We start from the raw sequence: 16,164 nt of genomic DNA on the forward strand, positions 1-16,164 counted from the left end.
GTCAGGGTTTAGACTTCAGGCTGAAAGCCTTGTCTCTGAGTGTCGCCACACCCTGAGCGTGGTCTCCATTGTTGCCTCTCAGCCGGGAGGACCACCACAGACGAGGAGCTGGAGGAGATGCTGGAGAGTGGAAAGCCGTCCATCTTCACCTCGGATGTGAGTCCAGCAGCTGCCCCCATCCTTACCCACATGGGTTTTCCTCTCTGTGACTTCCAGACTAGTTGGGAGCTCATTCTTATTCTTATTTTTGTTTTTAAAGATTATATCAGATTCACAAATTACTAGACAAGCTCTGAATGAGATTGAGTCACGCCACAAGGACATCATGAAACTGGAGACCAGCATCCGGGAGCTGCACGAGATGTTTATGGACATGGCCATGTTTGTGGAGACCCAGGTAATCTGGCACCTTCTCTAACCAGTTGCCTCATGCCAGGTCTCACCTTTGAGCCCACTCTTATGTAGAGCAGACATGATTTTGAAGCTAATCTCAAAATTCAAAAGTTAATTATAGTGTTAAGTGTGACTGAGGGCTGGGGCTGGGGCTCAGAGGTAGAGAGCTTGCCTAGCATGGGTGAGGCACTGGGTTCAATTCTCAGCAACATATATACATACATAAAATAAAGGCCCATCAACAACTAAAAAATTAAAAAAAGTGTTATGCTGAAATGTTGGGTACAGCTCAAGGTTCCAACAGCAGGAAGCTTGTCTAGTAAATTGAGTTATGGTGTGCTCGTGTCCCAGTCAGCCGTTTAGACAGCCAGAGGCAACAGAGACTTTCTGCTTGTGGAGAATTTTTAATGAAATATGCAAATGTTTTTGTTAAATTTAAAGAAATTAAGGTAAAGGGAGATACTAAATTTTTATGTATATATCCATTTATATGTGTAAATATAGATTTTTATATAAACACACATGGCATGAGCACAGCTACATAGAACAGTGTTTCCAAAGGAAGGAAATATACCAGTCTGATTAAATCGTGAGCTCCAGGGATGTGGATTCTCCTCTCTGAACACATAGACTTTCAAGACTCCTCTGAGAGCCACATCCCAGTGACCACGGGGAGTGTCTGCAGGAGTAAGCATCAGGGGGAAGCAGACCACGGTGCAGATAGGCTTGTACCCACAGCATTTGGTCTGCTCTGCGTGCAGGCAGAGAGCAGAGGAGGGTGGGGAGACCCCCTGGGAGCACTGGAGAGAGGTGCCATCACAGCAGGTGACACTCCGTGTAGCCATGTGCCTGGGATGAGTCTGGACTGCCCAATGGCCTTCAGAGCCCTGCCTGGGGCAGTTGTCTCCAGGTGAGGCTGGAGCCTCCCACCAACCCTTCTGAGCAGCCTCTCCTCCCTTCCTGAGAGTGTTTTGGAGGATGCATGCTTCCAAGAAGGCTGACACTGGGTCATTTCCGTGACCACCTGGATTGCTAAGACGGGGTGGGGAACCATTCACACACACAGGTCATTCCCATGCGCTACATCAGCCTTTTAAAGAGCCCTGTTTATTTTGAGGAGTTTTATCATAAAAAGTTGTGTGGAAAACTGCAGTACCGTGCATTTGCCACAAGAAACCCACAGCCAGGGATGGGTGGGCAGAGGTACCCTTCTGATTTGGGGCGGACCCCTTGCCGCTCAGGCAGGGCTCAAGAACTAGAGAGGGGTCTGGTGGCGGCTGGGGTCTTATTTCAGGGAGTACATGATACAGTAAGAACAGTAGTTTAATCTTTATAGCTATAGATACTCCAGGACACCCCAGGCTGTCACTGTCACTGTCCTGTGCGGGCGCAGCGCCTCGCGCACCTCTAGGAGAGCTTCTCGCCCCATGGGGTTATCGGGGCTGTGCTGTGTGCTCTAGTCCCGGTGCACCTCAGGGCTTCTGGAGGCTGACGTGTGGGTGGTGAGTCACCTTCCCTCCTCCTCAGCACTTGGCTCGTCTCTGCTGCAGGGTGTCTCCTGGAGGACAGCACCCAGGTAACGCATCCCCCTGGCCTGTGTGGCCCCTACGGGGTCGGGCTGTGTGTGTGTTCATTCATTCAGTCAAGAATGTCAGACACAGCTGTGGTTAGCTTCCTGGTGTTTCCAAGGACTAGCAGTGGGCTCCCGCCTATTGGAAAGCTGCTGGCCTTGTGTGGACTGTTAGGCTAGTGGTAAAGCATTGTGTGACCCAGAGCTCCCCCTCCCATCCTGCTGTCTGTGGGGCTCACTGCCGGGCCTGCCTGGTGCCTGCCCGTGCCTTAGTCGCCAGCTCTGCTGCTCCCTTGGTTGGTTTTGAATGCGATCGAGTTGGGATGGCTTCGCTTTGCATATTCACGGTATCCTCCCTCTCACTTTCCTTACATACGCAGACATGACGTCCATCTCATGCTCATCGTGTCTGTGTCAAGACTGTTTGGTGGCTCTTTGAAGATACATAGGTGAGTCATTTTGAAAACGTCTTCTAAGGTTGAAACTTTGTGTTTTAAGGGCGAAATGATCAACAACATAGAGAAAAACGTGACGAATGCTGCAGACTATGTGGAGCACGCTAAAGAGGAGACCAAGAAAGCCCTTAAATACCACAGCAAAGCCAGAAGGGTGAGTTCGGTCTCTGACCACCGAGGTGGCTCTCTCTGGCTTGGGTCCAAGTTGGGATGCAGTCACGTAAGTCTGCTGGAAAGGGAGCCAGGAGCACAATCCCTTACCTAGATATCTGGTTGAAAGCTGGTGATCATTAGCACAGTCTTAAAGCACAGCAGGTAAGCGGAGTGTGGGCCACGCGTGTTCTCAGTTACAGGAGCTCCTCACAGGATGGAGCCACCACTGACCCGTGGCAGGGAGCACAGGCTTCAGTCCCTGAGTTCTGTTTCCCGGGTGTTATTTGAAGGGACCTAACTGATGGGATTGGGAGTTTGGGAGTCGTTGGTTACATGTTTTATGCAGCAAACATTTATTTCTCACTCAGATTATTTGATAATTGGTTGGAGGAAAGAAGAGAATGATCTGAGACTGTGGGCCTGGCATCTTTTGTGGTGCCCTCAAAGACAGGTGCCCTCTTGTCTGGGATGGGTGTTCCCAGAGCATAGTTGAAAGCTGCTAGCCAGCTCAGGGCTCTGCAGGTCTGCCCCTCGAGTGGGTATGGATTTCCACATTTGGCTGCATCCAGAGAGATGCAGTGAGTAAGCTTGTCAGTGAGTTTCGACATCTTTACCTGAATCTTAGGAGTGTCACCTCATGTATAGTGAACAAGCTCTTCCAAGGAACCCGAAACTGCAGTTGACTCCCACTGGGGTCCAGGAACCGCCTGTGGTGTGTGCTGGCCAGGCTGCCTCTTCCTCTCCCAGCACTGTGGTGTGTGCTGCCCAGGCTGCCTGTCCCTCTCCCAGCATGGAGCACCAGTCTGCGTGGGGTGTTTGTCACACTCACCTTCTCGGAGGGCTGTTTGGCTTCTCAGTGCCACCCACCCTCAGAGGCCATGTGCTCAGTGTGGGCTGGGGCATCTCCGTGGGCTGTCCACAGAGGCTCTCTTCAGTGGGGTCGGCTGGAGTGTGTGCAGTGCGTAGAGGCAACTGCAGAGGCACAGCCTGGCACCCCTGCCGGCTTGGCTGAGTGTATTCCTTAGATTCGAAGTGTAAGGTGTGGTTGCCCACATTGTTCTGTCACCCTTCTTTAAGACACCGACTCTTAACATGGACTGAGGGGGAGGTCCAGGTATGAAGTGCCCCACTACTTCTGGGCACACAGTCGACCTTGACTTTCCTCCCTGTCTCCATGACTCGAGCTTGCCCCTTCAGGGAGGTGTCCGTGGGCAGCTTGGCTCACAGAGAGGAAGGGTGGGGGTGTGGCACATGCTTCTTCACGCTGCGGAGAAGCCGGACTGTGTGCTGCCTGGGCTCAGCAGGCCACCTGTGTGCCAGGCATGGCTCCGACATCACCCCTGTCTGTTGGGTGAAACACCTGATAGCCAAAGCTGCCCAGCCTGCTGCCTTCACCCCCAGCTGCTCCATGCTCTGCTCTGTCCTGCCTGCTGCTGAGCGTGTCTTCTGCTGACATCCAGGGCTACCCTGGGGGCTGCACAGTGCCCGAGCTTAGGCAGTGTCCGTGGATGGTCATGTCCATGTGGTGTGTTGGGAGCAGCGATGACGTACTGCCTACAACACAGGCAAGACAAGGCAGGGCTTCCCAGGCAGGGTGCCTGCTCCCAGTGCCCAGGATTGGCTGTGTGGCTTTGTACACACAGAAAATCACCTACTTCTGTCTGTCAGAAATGTACTGAAGCCATGGGGTTATGCGGCACCCCATCGAGGCACCCAGTGTCCTCGAGTGACTGATAATTTGGTCTCTGAGCAGCCTGATCTTGTAAATCACGTCACTCTCGAGAACCGAAAATTACCTGGCAGGAGTCAGCCGATGTCCTGCAACACAGAGTGTAAGATTAGTTTGAGGACCATCCTGTCTCCAGGGACGTGCATCTTTAACGTGGGGATGTGCAGCCAACCATGGGATAACCAATCGCTTTTCTTTGACAGAAAAAGTGGATAATTGCTGCTGTGGCAGTGGCTGTGGTCGCCATACTTGCTCTAATCATTGGCTTATCAGTTGGCAAGTGACGGTGTGGCTGATGCTGGCGCTTGCTCCCGACAGGGCAGCAGTAAGTAACTAACCCACTGACTCCTCCTTCCCTCCCTCGCTCAGGGATTGCCACCGCCCGGCCCTGAGCGCTGCCACCATGTGCATGTGGGCAGCTGCCCAGGTCCATGCAGGCCCGCCTCCTGTGGTGCTGGGACCCTCTCACTCCAGCTAAGGGGCCTTCAGTGAAGGCCACAGCTGTGCCAATGAAGATGACCCTCCATTAAGAACTAACATTTAACGTTGTAATCTAGCTCCTAAGTCATTACTTTTAGAATAACGTCAACAACTGAAAATCACTTTGTCAGACACACAAACTCATTTTATTGTGGGATTAGAGGTTGGAGCTGGAGTTAAGGGAGCATTGACTGGAAGCGGTCCTCCACCAGCCTCTCCAGTTGGCAGGTGTGTTTCCAGGTCTCTGTTGGAGCTGCAGGAGTTGAGTCACATGCATGGCCGTTCTTCAAGGAGTCAGTGTAGAGATCTGGTTTCCCCAAAGTGCCGTCGTCTTGTTCACTGAGTTCCTTCCCTGTGCCTGCAGGCTCTGTGTGCAGGGCTCCTTCTGCACTTGGAGTTCCCCTTCCTGCCTGGTGTGTTAGCCTGGGCATTCCCGTCACTCACTCCTCTGCAAGAGCTCCATGACTGTGACTGGAGCGTCAGGGCGCTGGGCATGGGGATGCGGTGCTGGGAACGGGAAGGCAGCTCAGACGCTCGGTCTCTTGGTGCCTTGTTTCTGTTTGTTTAAGGTCAGGGCAGAAAGGGATCCTGTCCTGCCCAGTTCCCTCCTGCTTGTCAGTCTGACTCCTTGCTTGTTTCCCCCTGGCGGTGCTGGGGTCTGAGCCGGGGCCCTCACTTGGCACCCCGGCCCTGAGGTCTGCTTTCTGGGAACATCAAGCTGCACTGCAGTGAGAGGATGAGAAGCTTTTGCAGTCCGGGTCTGACAGGTGCGCAGGCCCAGAGGCCCTGCTGAGTGTCCAGTAGTGTGTGCTGGCTGCTGCTCTTGTCAGCATTTGTTTTCTAGATGTGGGAGGACTCAGCCTGTTTCTATGTGTCTTTCTTTCCTAATGCTTTCCTCTTGGCTTTGTTGAAAAATGGCATATGTTAAAATAATGGTATTTTTAATAGCTTCATAATTCTAAAATATGAGTTGTATTTTTTTAGCCCCTTGATAGTTGAATGTGGTTGTGCTAAAGTTGCAGTTTCTTGTTTGGGCCCACTGAGATGTACTGCTTTTCATGGATGCTTCTGAGTGTTGTTATTGAGTAAAAGAAGGTTCTTTTGGTGTGGCCCCCCTGGGAGTGGGGCTGAACCTGTACCTCAGGCCAGCTGGCCATTTTGCCCGGTGCCTATAAATAAGAAGGAGCACAAACTGACCTCCTTCATGTACGTAGTTTTGGACATGAAGGTGGATTGATGACACTAATTATGCTTTTGAAAAAAGCATTTCCTTTTTTTCTTTCACCCTCAAGCAAATCCTGTCGATGCCTTCCTAGAGTCTAGGCACTTCACCTGCCTGTCCTGTGGGATGGGCAGGGCCCAGGTCTCTCTGTGGAGCTGCCTGATCCTGAGAGCTCTGCAGCCCAGAAGAGACACTCGCCTTACACGGGAAGAGATGGGCCCCGAGGTTTAGGTACCATTGGCAGCAGAGCCAGCCCTGCACCAGCTTAGATGAGATGGCTGTTAAATACATGGACATGGGGTGCAGGCGTACACCTGAATTCCTGCTCCCTGAAAGCCATCGTTCTGCAAGCCAGATGTAGCAGGGAAGTGCACACCTGTGTGGCACCAGCTACAGAATTGCAGGAGAGGGCCAGGCTGGGCCAGAGCAGGGGCCTCCCAGGGCGGCTCCAGGTAGAGACAGTCACAGGTCCTGAGGCACTGGACAAATGGCTGTGGAGGAAGGATGGGAGGCCAGGGCAAGAGGTGCACGAGGAGGGTGCCGGCCGGAGCTCACAGTGAGACGTGGGGGACCACGGGGCACAACACTGTCAGAAAAATCCACGCCCCGTGGACAGGGGGCGCCAAATCCAAAGGGATCTGGTGTCCACAGGTCCTTGGCCCAGAGCTCCCTTGCAGGTGCCTGGGGGTCTGGCCTCGGGTAGCTTCAGGAGTCTTGCTATAATTGACGGCTCTCAGCTTGCTGCTAATTTGGAGCTGCCCAGGTTCAGCAGATGGGATTTATTTATTTCCTGCTTCCATCCTTTCCTGTGCTGGGGCTGGAACCCAGGGCCTCCCTCTCTTTTGCTTCTCCCTCAGGTGGGTTTCTGCGGGAGACCCACCTATAGGTGGTTCAACTTTGTTGTGTGAGGATGCTTGCTCACAGGAGGAAATCGCCTTGTGCTGTGCCTGCCCTTCGTCTAGGCCATGCCTGTGGAGGACCGAGTCAGTGTCTGGTTGATCTCTTACACACGTACATGCTTAGACGAAAAACAGGGTAAATGGGATTTTTTTAGTCAATGAGAAATAAATTGATTCAAGCTTTTAAAAAGATGTATGATATTAACAGCAGTTCTGGAATTTATTTTAATCAAAGGAAAGTATTTATCAAAGGAAAGGACTTATTATTATACACAGGTAGCCGCACTGCACCATTCCCCTCCAGAGGCAAGTGGTTACTTTAATAGCACATATTTTAAATTAATAATTGGTTTAGTCTAATAAGCACATGTCCCCAACTTAATACTTTGACTGTGGAGTTTTCCTTGTTCCCTACTTTTCTCTGATCTGTAGGGATTCTTAATAACGGTCTTTTATTTTAAAGTATCCCAAATATCAGGATTTTGTTAGGAGATGACACTGTTGATTTCTTTGATATATTGCAAATTAATGTTTTTCTTTATCTTACAGAAAATGATGTTCATTATTATTTGTGTAATTATTTTGCTTGTGATCCTTGGAATTATCCTAGCAACAACATTGTCATAGCAACCACATCCCAGGAGCTGTTTATCCTTGGAGACTGAGCACATCTTCAACAAAGTCTGCCTCCTCTCTGCTCTGAGTGACTCTCAGACCCTGCACTGTGCTGGGTGCTGGCTTCTTCCTGGTGAAGCCAGGAGACAGGCACAGTTGGACGTCGTGTGCTGAAAACACCTGCGCCCAAGGGTGTGACGCGGGCCACACAGCCTTGGGCTCCAGATGGTACACTGCAGAGTTGACAGTGTGATGCTTGCTTCAGTGGCCTTGAAATAAGGAATTATTGATAATTTCAATTCTTAAGATATGCAGTGTTGAGAATGCAGGTCAAGTTTAATTAGGGTTACTCCATGTTACGAAGCATTAGATTATTCCCCCCTTCTCCCAGGTAACGTATATTAATTAAGAGGCTTTTTGTACTATGTGTGTTGATGTCCTGTTTACAGAAATGATTTTTATTATCACAGAGTTGTTTTGTAAGATTTCTATAATTTTAAATGCTTAATATATTAACATCTTCATTTACCGCATTTTTATATGCTAAATATTCCCATGTGAAGGAAATTGGAAGTGTCATAATCTGGGGCCATCTTTGAATGGCCATGCGCCGAGTTGCTGTCACCACAGCAAATGCTGGCATCAGAGCCTTCCTGCCTCTCAGGTGCCTTCTGTGGGTCTTGACTTGGGGAGTGTGATGTGCCTGCTGCCCTCCAGGAAAGTCTGACTGTGTAGTTAGCTCATTTCTACCTGTTCCAGGACTCACGGGAATAAATTATTAGTTACTGCATTGTAAAGACAGTGGTCTCTTCTTTGTTCATTAAAGGTAAGGGTTGTGTTTCCCTGACTGCATTGATGGTGTCTGAATTTAAGACAGTGATGTGACTGAAATTTAGCCACTCTCAAAACTCAAAAAAGAGATTATTCCTAGACATTGAGAAATTCTCATAAATATAAATGTACAAATCATAAATGTCTTAAGTGTCAGGGGTGCTTTACCACTGAGCCACATCCCCAGTCCTTTTTTTTTTTTTGAGTCAGGGTCTTGCTAAGTTGCGTAGGGCCTTGTTAAGTTGCTGAGGCTGGTCTCAAACTTGCAGTCATCCTGCATTAGCCTCCCGAGTTGCTGGGATCAAAAGGGGTGCGTCACCACGCCTGGCCTTAAATGCTCTTAAGTACCTGATAGTCTGTGGAACTCTCCAAGTTAATTTTCAAAGAAAACTGTTTAAAACTATGATGCTTAAATAGTTTTCTTGCTCATTAATGTTTGAGTAGGATGGCTGAGTGGGTGAATGGACAGCTATTGAGGTAGGAGCCAGTCCTGGGCACACGAAGATGCCCAGCGTCTGGGCAGCTTCATGCTCCGAGAGCAGATGAGCCCTGACTGTCCCTTGGCGTTGTTGGGTCTGACCTGAGATAGACGTGCTGATTCCATCACCAAGTGTGAGTGCTGCTCCCTGTTCACCCGCGCACACCGTCCAGCTCGGGCTCTGGCTTCTGTCTTTCCTCACCGCGGACCTCCTAGCACCCAGGTACCTTGGGATTCTGGCTCTACTCTGTGCTGGTCTTGGGGCAGCTGCTGCAGGAGACACCCTACCTGTGACGAGGCCAGAGGCGTGCCCAGCTGGAGGTGCTGCCACCCCTGCGTGGGGGTGTCCCAAGCCCACCCTGGACACCTCTCCACTCTTGCGCCCTGTCCCTCTGAGCAGCCTCAGCCCTCGCCTCCCTCCTGCCGCAGCCGAGTCTTCTGGTGGCGGGTGGGCTCCTGGGATTTTGCACATGCTCTTTGATTTGTGCTTTGGATGTTTAAGTCCTTTTCAGGGGACACATTTACTGCCTAAGTCTCCTGTCCCTATTTGGAATCAGAGTTTTAAAAATACATTTGCAGATTAACTTTTTAATCATTTAAAAAAAATACCTTGTGTTTACATTTAAGAAGTTCTCAGGAGCTAAAAGAAATACTCAACCTCTGTCTTATGATTCCTGGAAAGATTTTTGGGAGATATTTTGTTGTATGTCCATTAATAAATTGTTCTTCTAACACTGTTACCTGTTGTCATTATTGTGCAGGGCATGAACTGATCATTTAAAATGTTATTGATGAAAATTGTTTAATGTTGTCACAATCTTTTGTTCATGTCTAGGACGTCACATGAAAAGCTGGGGACACGGCACAGTTTTCCTGCCCTGGCTTCTGTCCTGAGCATGGGTTCTGCTCTCAGTCTTCTTTGCGTGTCTCATGACTTCTGTCAAAACTGGGCCTTTATGCTCTGACTGTCCCTCTGGTCCTCCCGCCCCTTCCCACCCAAAAGTCCCCTTCCACTTGGGGTCTTGTTTTAGATTCCACTTATGAGAGGAAACTTGGGATGCTTGTCTTTCTAATCTGGCTGGTTTGCTTGACAGGAGTCCCTCCAGCCCACCCACTCTCCTGCAGACCCAGGTGGTAGGTAAGGCTCTGGGTGCACACCACGTCTTCATCCACACCTCGTTGGACACCAGGGTGGTGGATAAGGCTCTGGGTTCACACCACATCTTCATCCACGCTTTGTTGGACGCCAGGGTGGTAGGTTAGGCTCTGGGTGCCCATCACATCTTCATCCACGCCTCGTTGGACACAGGGTGGTAGGTAAGGCTCTGGGTGCACACCACGTCTTCATCCACACCTCGTTGGAAGCCGGGACTGGCTCCACAGCTTGCCTGCTGTGGTTGTGCCCAGTTAGACGCTGGCCTGCAGCTGTCCCCGCCGCGTGCTGACTTGGTTTCTTCCCCAGGAGTGGATGGATGGCACGGGCCACCTGAGGTTCCACAGCTGAACCGTTGTTTATTTGAAGTCTGCCTTCCTGGGGCTGTCCTGTGTCTGCACAGATGTGTGCCAGCCAGTGACTTGACAGGTCAGGGTGGGCCACTTTGTCCGCTGCTGTGGCTCTTCTGAGGGTGGGACAGGCTACATTCAAGTCCACCTTGGCCTTTCTGGGCCCTCTGAAGTAGTCACCATGGTGGGGCAGTGGGCTGTCAGAACGGGGCCTCAGTGAGGCTACTTCATGGTTGCAGTGCCCACCACGAGGACTTGGCATCTCTTATCTCTAAAAATCCTGCTTCTCTTGTCCCTTCAGGCCTGTGAATGGCGAGCCCTTCCTGTTGTTGCCAGTGGGGGACCTCGGGCATCCACCTTCGTTCCTCATCTTGCCCGTGTCTCTTGAGAGTGGCCAGATGGGACCATGGGGGAGGGGGTACACAGATGTATCCACAGTCAGAGTACTTGGAGAACACTCCCAAGTCAGGTGGGAGGGATGACCATCCCAGCAGAAGGGTGTTTAAAGAGGGGCAGGCCATCACCTGGGAAACACTCTGCATGTGTGGGCCAACAGGTGCTGGGGTAAAGGCCAGAGGGAAGGGGCTCAGCAAGTTGGGAGGCAGGAGGTGGCCAGCTGAGGGGTTGTGGGAGGGTCCCAGTGTCAGATCATCAGGAGCCTGCCGAGGCCAATGGAGGGTTTTTTTCCTGTCTTTTTTAAAGGGAAATGAAGGAAAGGGAGTGCAACTGGGGAGCAAGAGGCCAGGGAAGTGGTGGCCAAGTGTGGGGTAACCAAAGGTGACAGCAGAGGTGGACAAGGTTATGGTGCCTCTTCTCTAGGAATCTGGTTACTCCTAAGTAGTGGATTTAAACAGAGCCTTGCTGTGGTCTTGACCAGGTGTCCAGAGGCCTTTCCAGGAGGCACAGCTGCTCACGGGGCTCTTGCTGTACCTTGTCCGTGGACCAAGCTGCCTTGCACATGGCCGTGCTCAAGCCTGGCTCACGGGCACCCAGCTATGCCAGGTTACATCCCCTCACCCAGGAACACATTCCCTTTCTGCAGACACGGCCCCAGCCCACCTGTGGGTCTATGAGGAAAGTGTGAGCAACTCGAAGGAACACCAGCATGACTCAGGCCACCAACCGCACCAGGGCCACTGGGCAGTGCCAGGCATCCTCGTGGGGACCCACAGTGTTATCCATGCATCTCCACCTCCTGGAGTGGCATCTGCCTTGCCACTGGGGAGCCTAGAAAAAATGCCCTGAACTCCTGGGCCTGTCACAGGTCAGTTCTCCCACATCCTGGCAGTAGATGGCATCCTGGTCTTTGACACCTAAGCAGGCTTGGGATGTCTCTGGGACCTTCCCTGAGTGCCCATCAGCAGAGGGAACAAGCAGCGCCCTCAAGTCCCCACCAGAGGGCGGCTTTGAAACACTGTTTGATTCCCTTTGGGCACATTCGTGCAGTTAACCTCTGCAGGAGAGGAGACCAAAGAGAGCAGCCAGACTGGGTGGGCCCTGCTGAGATCTGAGCCAAACAAAACAACTATAAACTTTGTTGAGGTAATCAGGTAAATATGAATGTGCACTGTGTAGAGAGCGGGCCATGCCTGCCCCAGTGACTCTGTGGTGAAGAACAGCAGCTCTCAGGGTGTGCCTGCCCTGAGTGACTCCATGGTGTGTAGAACAGCAGCTCTCAGGCTGTGCCTGCCCTGAGTGACTCCATGGTGTGTAGGACAGCAGCTCTCAGGCTGTGCCTGCCCTGAGTGACTCCATGGTGTGTAGGACAGCAGTCCTCAGGCTGTACCTGCCCTGGTGACTCTATGGTGTAGAACAGCAGCTCTCAGGCTGCACCTGCCCTGGTGACTCCATGGTGTGTAGAACAGCATCTCTCAGGTTGCGCCTACCCTGAGTGACTCCATGGTGTGGAACAGCATCTCTCAGGCTGTGTCTGCCCTGGTGACTCCATAGTGTGCAGAACAGCAGTCCTCAGGCTGTGTCTGCCCTGTTGACTCCATGGTGTGTGGAACAGCAGCTCTCAGGCTGTGTCTGCCCTGGTGACTCCATGGTGTGTAGAACAGCATCTCTCAGGTTGCGCCTACCCTGAGTGACTCCATGATGTGGAATAGCAGCTCTCAGGCTATTCCTGCCCTGGTGACTCCATGGTATGTAGAACAGCACTCTCAGGCTGTTCCTGCCCTGAGTGACTCCATGGTGTGTAGAACAGCATCTCTCAGGTTGTGCCTTACCCTGAGTGACTCCATGGTGTGGAACAACATCTCTCAGGCTGTGCCTGCCCTGAGTGACTCCATGGTGTGTGGAACAGCAGCTCTCAGGCTGTGCCTGCCCTGGTGACCCCATGGTGTGTAGAATAGCAGCTCTCAGGCTGAGCCTGCCCTGAGTGACTCCATGGTGTGTAGAACAACAGCTTTCAGGCTGTGTCTGCCCTGAGTGACTCCATGGTGTGTAGAACAGCAGCTCTCAGGCTGTTCCTGCCCTGGTGACTCCACGGTGTGTAGAACATTAGCTCTCAGGCTGTTCCTGCCCTGGTGACTCCATGGTATGTAGAACAGCACTCTCAGGCTGTTCCTGCCCTGAGTGACTCCATGGTTTGTAGAACAGCATCTCTCAGGTTGCGCCTACCCTGAGTGACTCCATGGTGTGGAACAGCATCTCAGACTGTGCCTGTCCTGGTGACTCCATGGTGTGCAGAACAGCAGTCCTCAGGGTGTGCCTGCCCTGGTGACTCCATGGTGTGTAGAACAGCAGCTCTCAGGCTGAACCTGCCCTGGTGACTCCATGGTATAAAGCAGTAGTTTGCCATGAACAACTGCTCTGATATTGAGTTTCAGTGTCGAGGTGGAATGATTGTACACCTTGTTTGTACAAGTAAGTAACCACCACCTGTCCAGCACTATCAGAAGGTTTAAACTGATAAATAAATCAGTCATACCAATAAAAATGACTGCCTGTGAACTTTTTGAATTAATCTGAAGCACTCGGATACATGGGCATTTGACACTTAGATTAGCAAAACCAGGCCCATGAGAATAGTGAACACACTAGACCACCAAATGAATCAACTCTCTTACTGAAGGCCCGTAAGGGAGGAGCACCTTGAGACTGGACACAGAGGCACCTGGCCCTGTCACCTGTTCACTCATCATAAGCCGTGCCCAGGAAAATCCCCACAGTGGACCCTGGCCCAGTGTGAGTTCCTGACCAAGTTCTTGGCTGGTTCCCGTTCTTAATCTTATCAGACCACCTACAGCCACTCTGCATTGGTATCTGTTCTCTGCCTCCACTCTCAGTTCAGTCCTTTGAGCCTTGGTGATGCCTTAACCCTTCTTAGCCTCTCTGTAAAGTGTATGTTACTGAATACGTTATCTACCATCTATCCTCTCTCTCTCTCTCTCTCTCTCTCTCTCTCTCTCTAGTTTGCTAAAGTGTGAAGCGTGACTTGAGTGCTGGAGATACTAGAAATTAAGATAGGAGCGAGAGCTGCGATTGCCTGTCCTGGGCCTGCTAGGTGGCCCCTAAGTTTTCAGTGAATGAATTCCTCTATTCAGTGGACTGTGACCCCGTGGAGAGACAGACATGTGTGGTCTGCGTCTGCGACAGCACACTCCAACAGGCTGCGTGTGGGCAGGTAGTGAGGGAGTTGTGGTCTTGTTGGCCGTGACAATGTCACAGGTGATACCATGTGACAGTGGGGTCTGTTTCACAAGCACCAGGAGCACTCCCTCTCCCACTCCCAGGAGGCCAGACCTCTGGCCCCGCAGGCTGCTGTGGAGGGAGTGGGCCTCCAGCTGCTTCTCCCTCCCGCTCTAGGGTTTCTGCCTCACTGTGCTCCAGGAAGGGAAACCAGCTGCTCTTCTCTAGTGCAGAGATCCTGACTCGGATGGGTGCTAGGGGGGTTCAAGCAGCGGGCGCTGGAGGTGCCAGGCAGGACGCACCTAGGGCCGCTTCGGGCTGCGCCTTAGCGCCTTATCACTCTTGCTGGTGCCTGTGGTGTGAGTTGCTTTGGCAGCATCGTCTTTCTTCAGCACCTTGCGCTGTGCTGGGCACAGGGTGTGTGTTCCTGGTTGCAGAGAGCTCCGGGGGAGGATGTCCTCAGCAGGGATGGGGCCTGCCTCTCTCTGAGGTGATGGGCCACTGGCAAAGGCCACAGGGCATATCAACAGCCACTCTGTGCCATGTTGGGCTGGAGGTCTGCCCAAGTCAAGCAGAGGTCCTGCCCAATTTCAAGTCCAGTGTGGGAGGTGAAACCAGCACTGACCAGGTCAGCAAACCCCACCCAGCACTATTTAGGAGAGCGATAAAGACCTGCAGAACCGCAGGCGTGGCCGCCGTTGGGAGGTGCTGGCTGGGAGAGCCGTCCCGAGCTCTGGGAGCTGCCGGGAGCAAAGGCAGCTGCAGTCCCACCAGTGAACGCTGAATCCAGTGGCTTGGGCTGGGCTTGCCGTGATTCTAGGAGTTGACTCTTTGGTTAGCAGGGCTTCTGTTCCAGGAGCTGAGCAGCTGACCATGCCAGAGGGCCTACAAAGGAGCACAGGTGGGGGTTTTCAGCTGGGGGAGAGGAGACCAGCCCAGGCAGAATGGGAAGGAAGGGAAATGAAGTCAGAAGTGGGGGACAGGAGATGATGAGGGCAGAGTCCGTTGGGAAGGACTCTGGTGCTGGAGACGAAGAGCCCACTCGGGGAGCCAAGAGAAGGGAGGACCCGTGGGTTCTCGCTGTTGGGGTCTGGAGAGGGCAGTGGCCAGGCTGACCTCTCGGCTTTGCTTGTTTACTGTTGATGGTGTTTGCAGTGGGGTTTCCAGGTCAGCATCACCTGGGAACTCATTAGAAATGCAGATTCCTGGACCCTTGGCACTGGCCCCCGCGGTTGTGTCTCCTGCCTCTGGTTGGTGTGCTGAAGGCTGGCATATCTACTGGCATCTGGCCTGGCATCCCAGCTTGGCTCTCTTGCTTGGGCCTCAGCACCCATGTGTGAGCAGAATGTCCCTGGCTGCCACATGATATGCTGAGGTGACCTTGTACTATGCTGTGATTGTGACTGTGGAGGAGATAAGCAGACCTTCCCCAGAAGGGCTGCCTGCATGGGCAGTGCCAGACCCACGACTTGGCTGTGTCTGCCCTGGATGTGGCGAGTGTTGGACTTCAACACGTGTGAGCTGTGCGGTGTGCGGTGACCTCCATCCCCTCTGAAGGTCCCTCCTGGCATTTTCAAGCCAGCGGTACTCCAGCAGAGGTCATTTGCCATCCTTGGAAGGAACAAGTGCTACTTTTCTGGGTGGTAAATAGCCTCACCTTGTGTGGCCTTAAAAACCGACCAGCATCACCTGGTTGGAGGAGTCCATGTGCACAGGGGTCTTCAGGGGCATTGGGCCGAGCCGGCTTCCCGGCTCTCATCTGCTGAAGGGTCCCAGACAGTTCTAGTAGGCGAAGCCTGTCTTAGTTGGAAGAGGCCAGAGAAAAGGGATCTACCCAGAGGAGGTGGAGATAGGAAGGCCACAACCCTCTAGGCTGACGCAGAGATGCTGGAAGCCCGCCCCCTGATGGCCAGCATGCTGTGGTCCCTAGGGTTTACCCAAGAGCAGGGAAACACACACTTATGTGACATGTGCACAAATGTTCTTAAGAATGTTATTCAATAGTGGAAGACAGGACACAGCTCTTTGTCCACCAGCAGGGGGCAGCTGGTAAATGTGGGTTAGCCATCTAAGGAAAAGTGCTCATTCAGGCACCTGTATGATGCAGGCATCTGCATTCTGTTCTCTTTGTGCAGATGAAGAAATGGAGGCACATCAAGTTTAGGTGACTTTCCCAACATCCCCCAGCTGGTCTGTAGCCATC

General features: G+C 52.2%; 1 protein-coding gene across 9 annotated transcripts in view; it reads left to right on the forward strand.

Annotated features, from left to right (window-relative positions):
* Stx2 (syntaxin 2) overlaps positions 1-8,368 on the forward strand; it is a 30,987-nt gene extending 22,619 nt beyond the window's left edge. For 2 of the 9 annotated variants that reach the window (XM_015505626.2, XM_048785891.1), the window contains 4 exons: positions 83-156; positions 260-397; positions 2,462-2,572; positions 7,512-8,368. In XM_015505626.2, coding sequence (XP_015361112.1) covers positions 83-156; positions 260-397; positions 2,462-2,572; positions 7,512-7,604 — 416 coding nt within the window. In that variant the 3' untranslated portion in view covers positions 7,605-8,368. Of the gene's footprint in view, positions 1-82; positions 157-259; positions 398-1,920; positions 1,970-2,461; positions 2,573-4,503; positions 4,626-6,859; positions 7,426-7,450 lie in introns of those variants that run through there. The other 7 variants (XM_048785892.1, XM_015505628.2, XM_048785893.1 and 4 more) reach the window with 6 other exon arrangements.
* Positions 8,369-16,164: the final 7,796 nt, after the last annotated feature.

This window comes from Marmota marmota, unplaced genomic scaffold (assembly GCF_001458135.2).
Source record: "Marmota marmota marmota unplaced genomic scaffold, marMar, whole genome shotgun sequence".
NCBI lineage: Eukaryota > Metazoa > Chordata > Mammalia > Rodentia > Sciuridae > Marmota > Marmota marmota.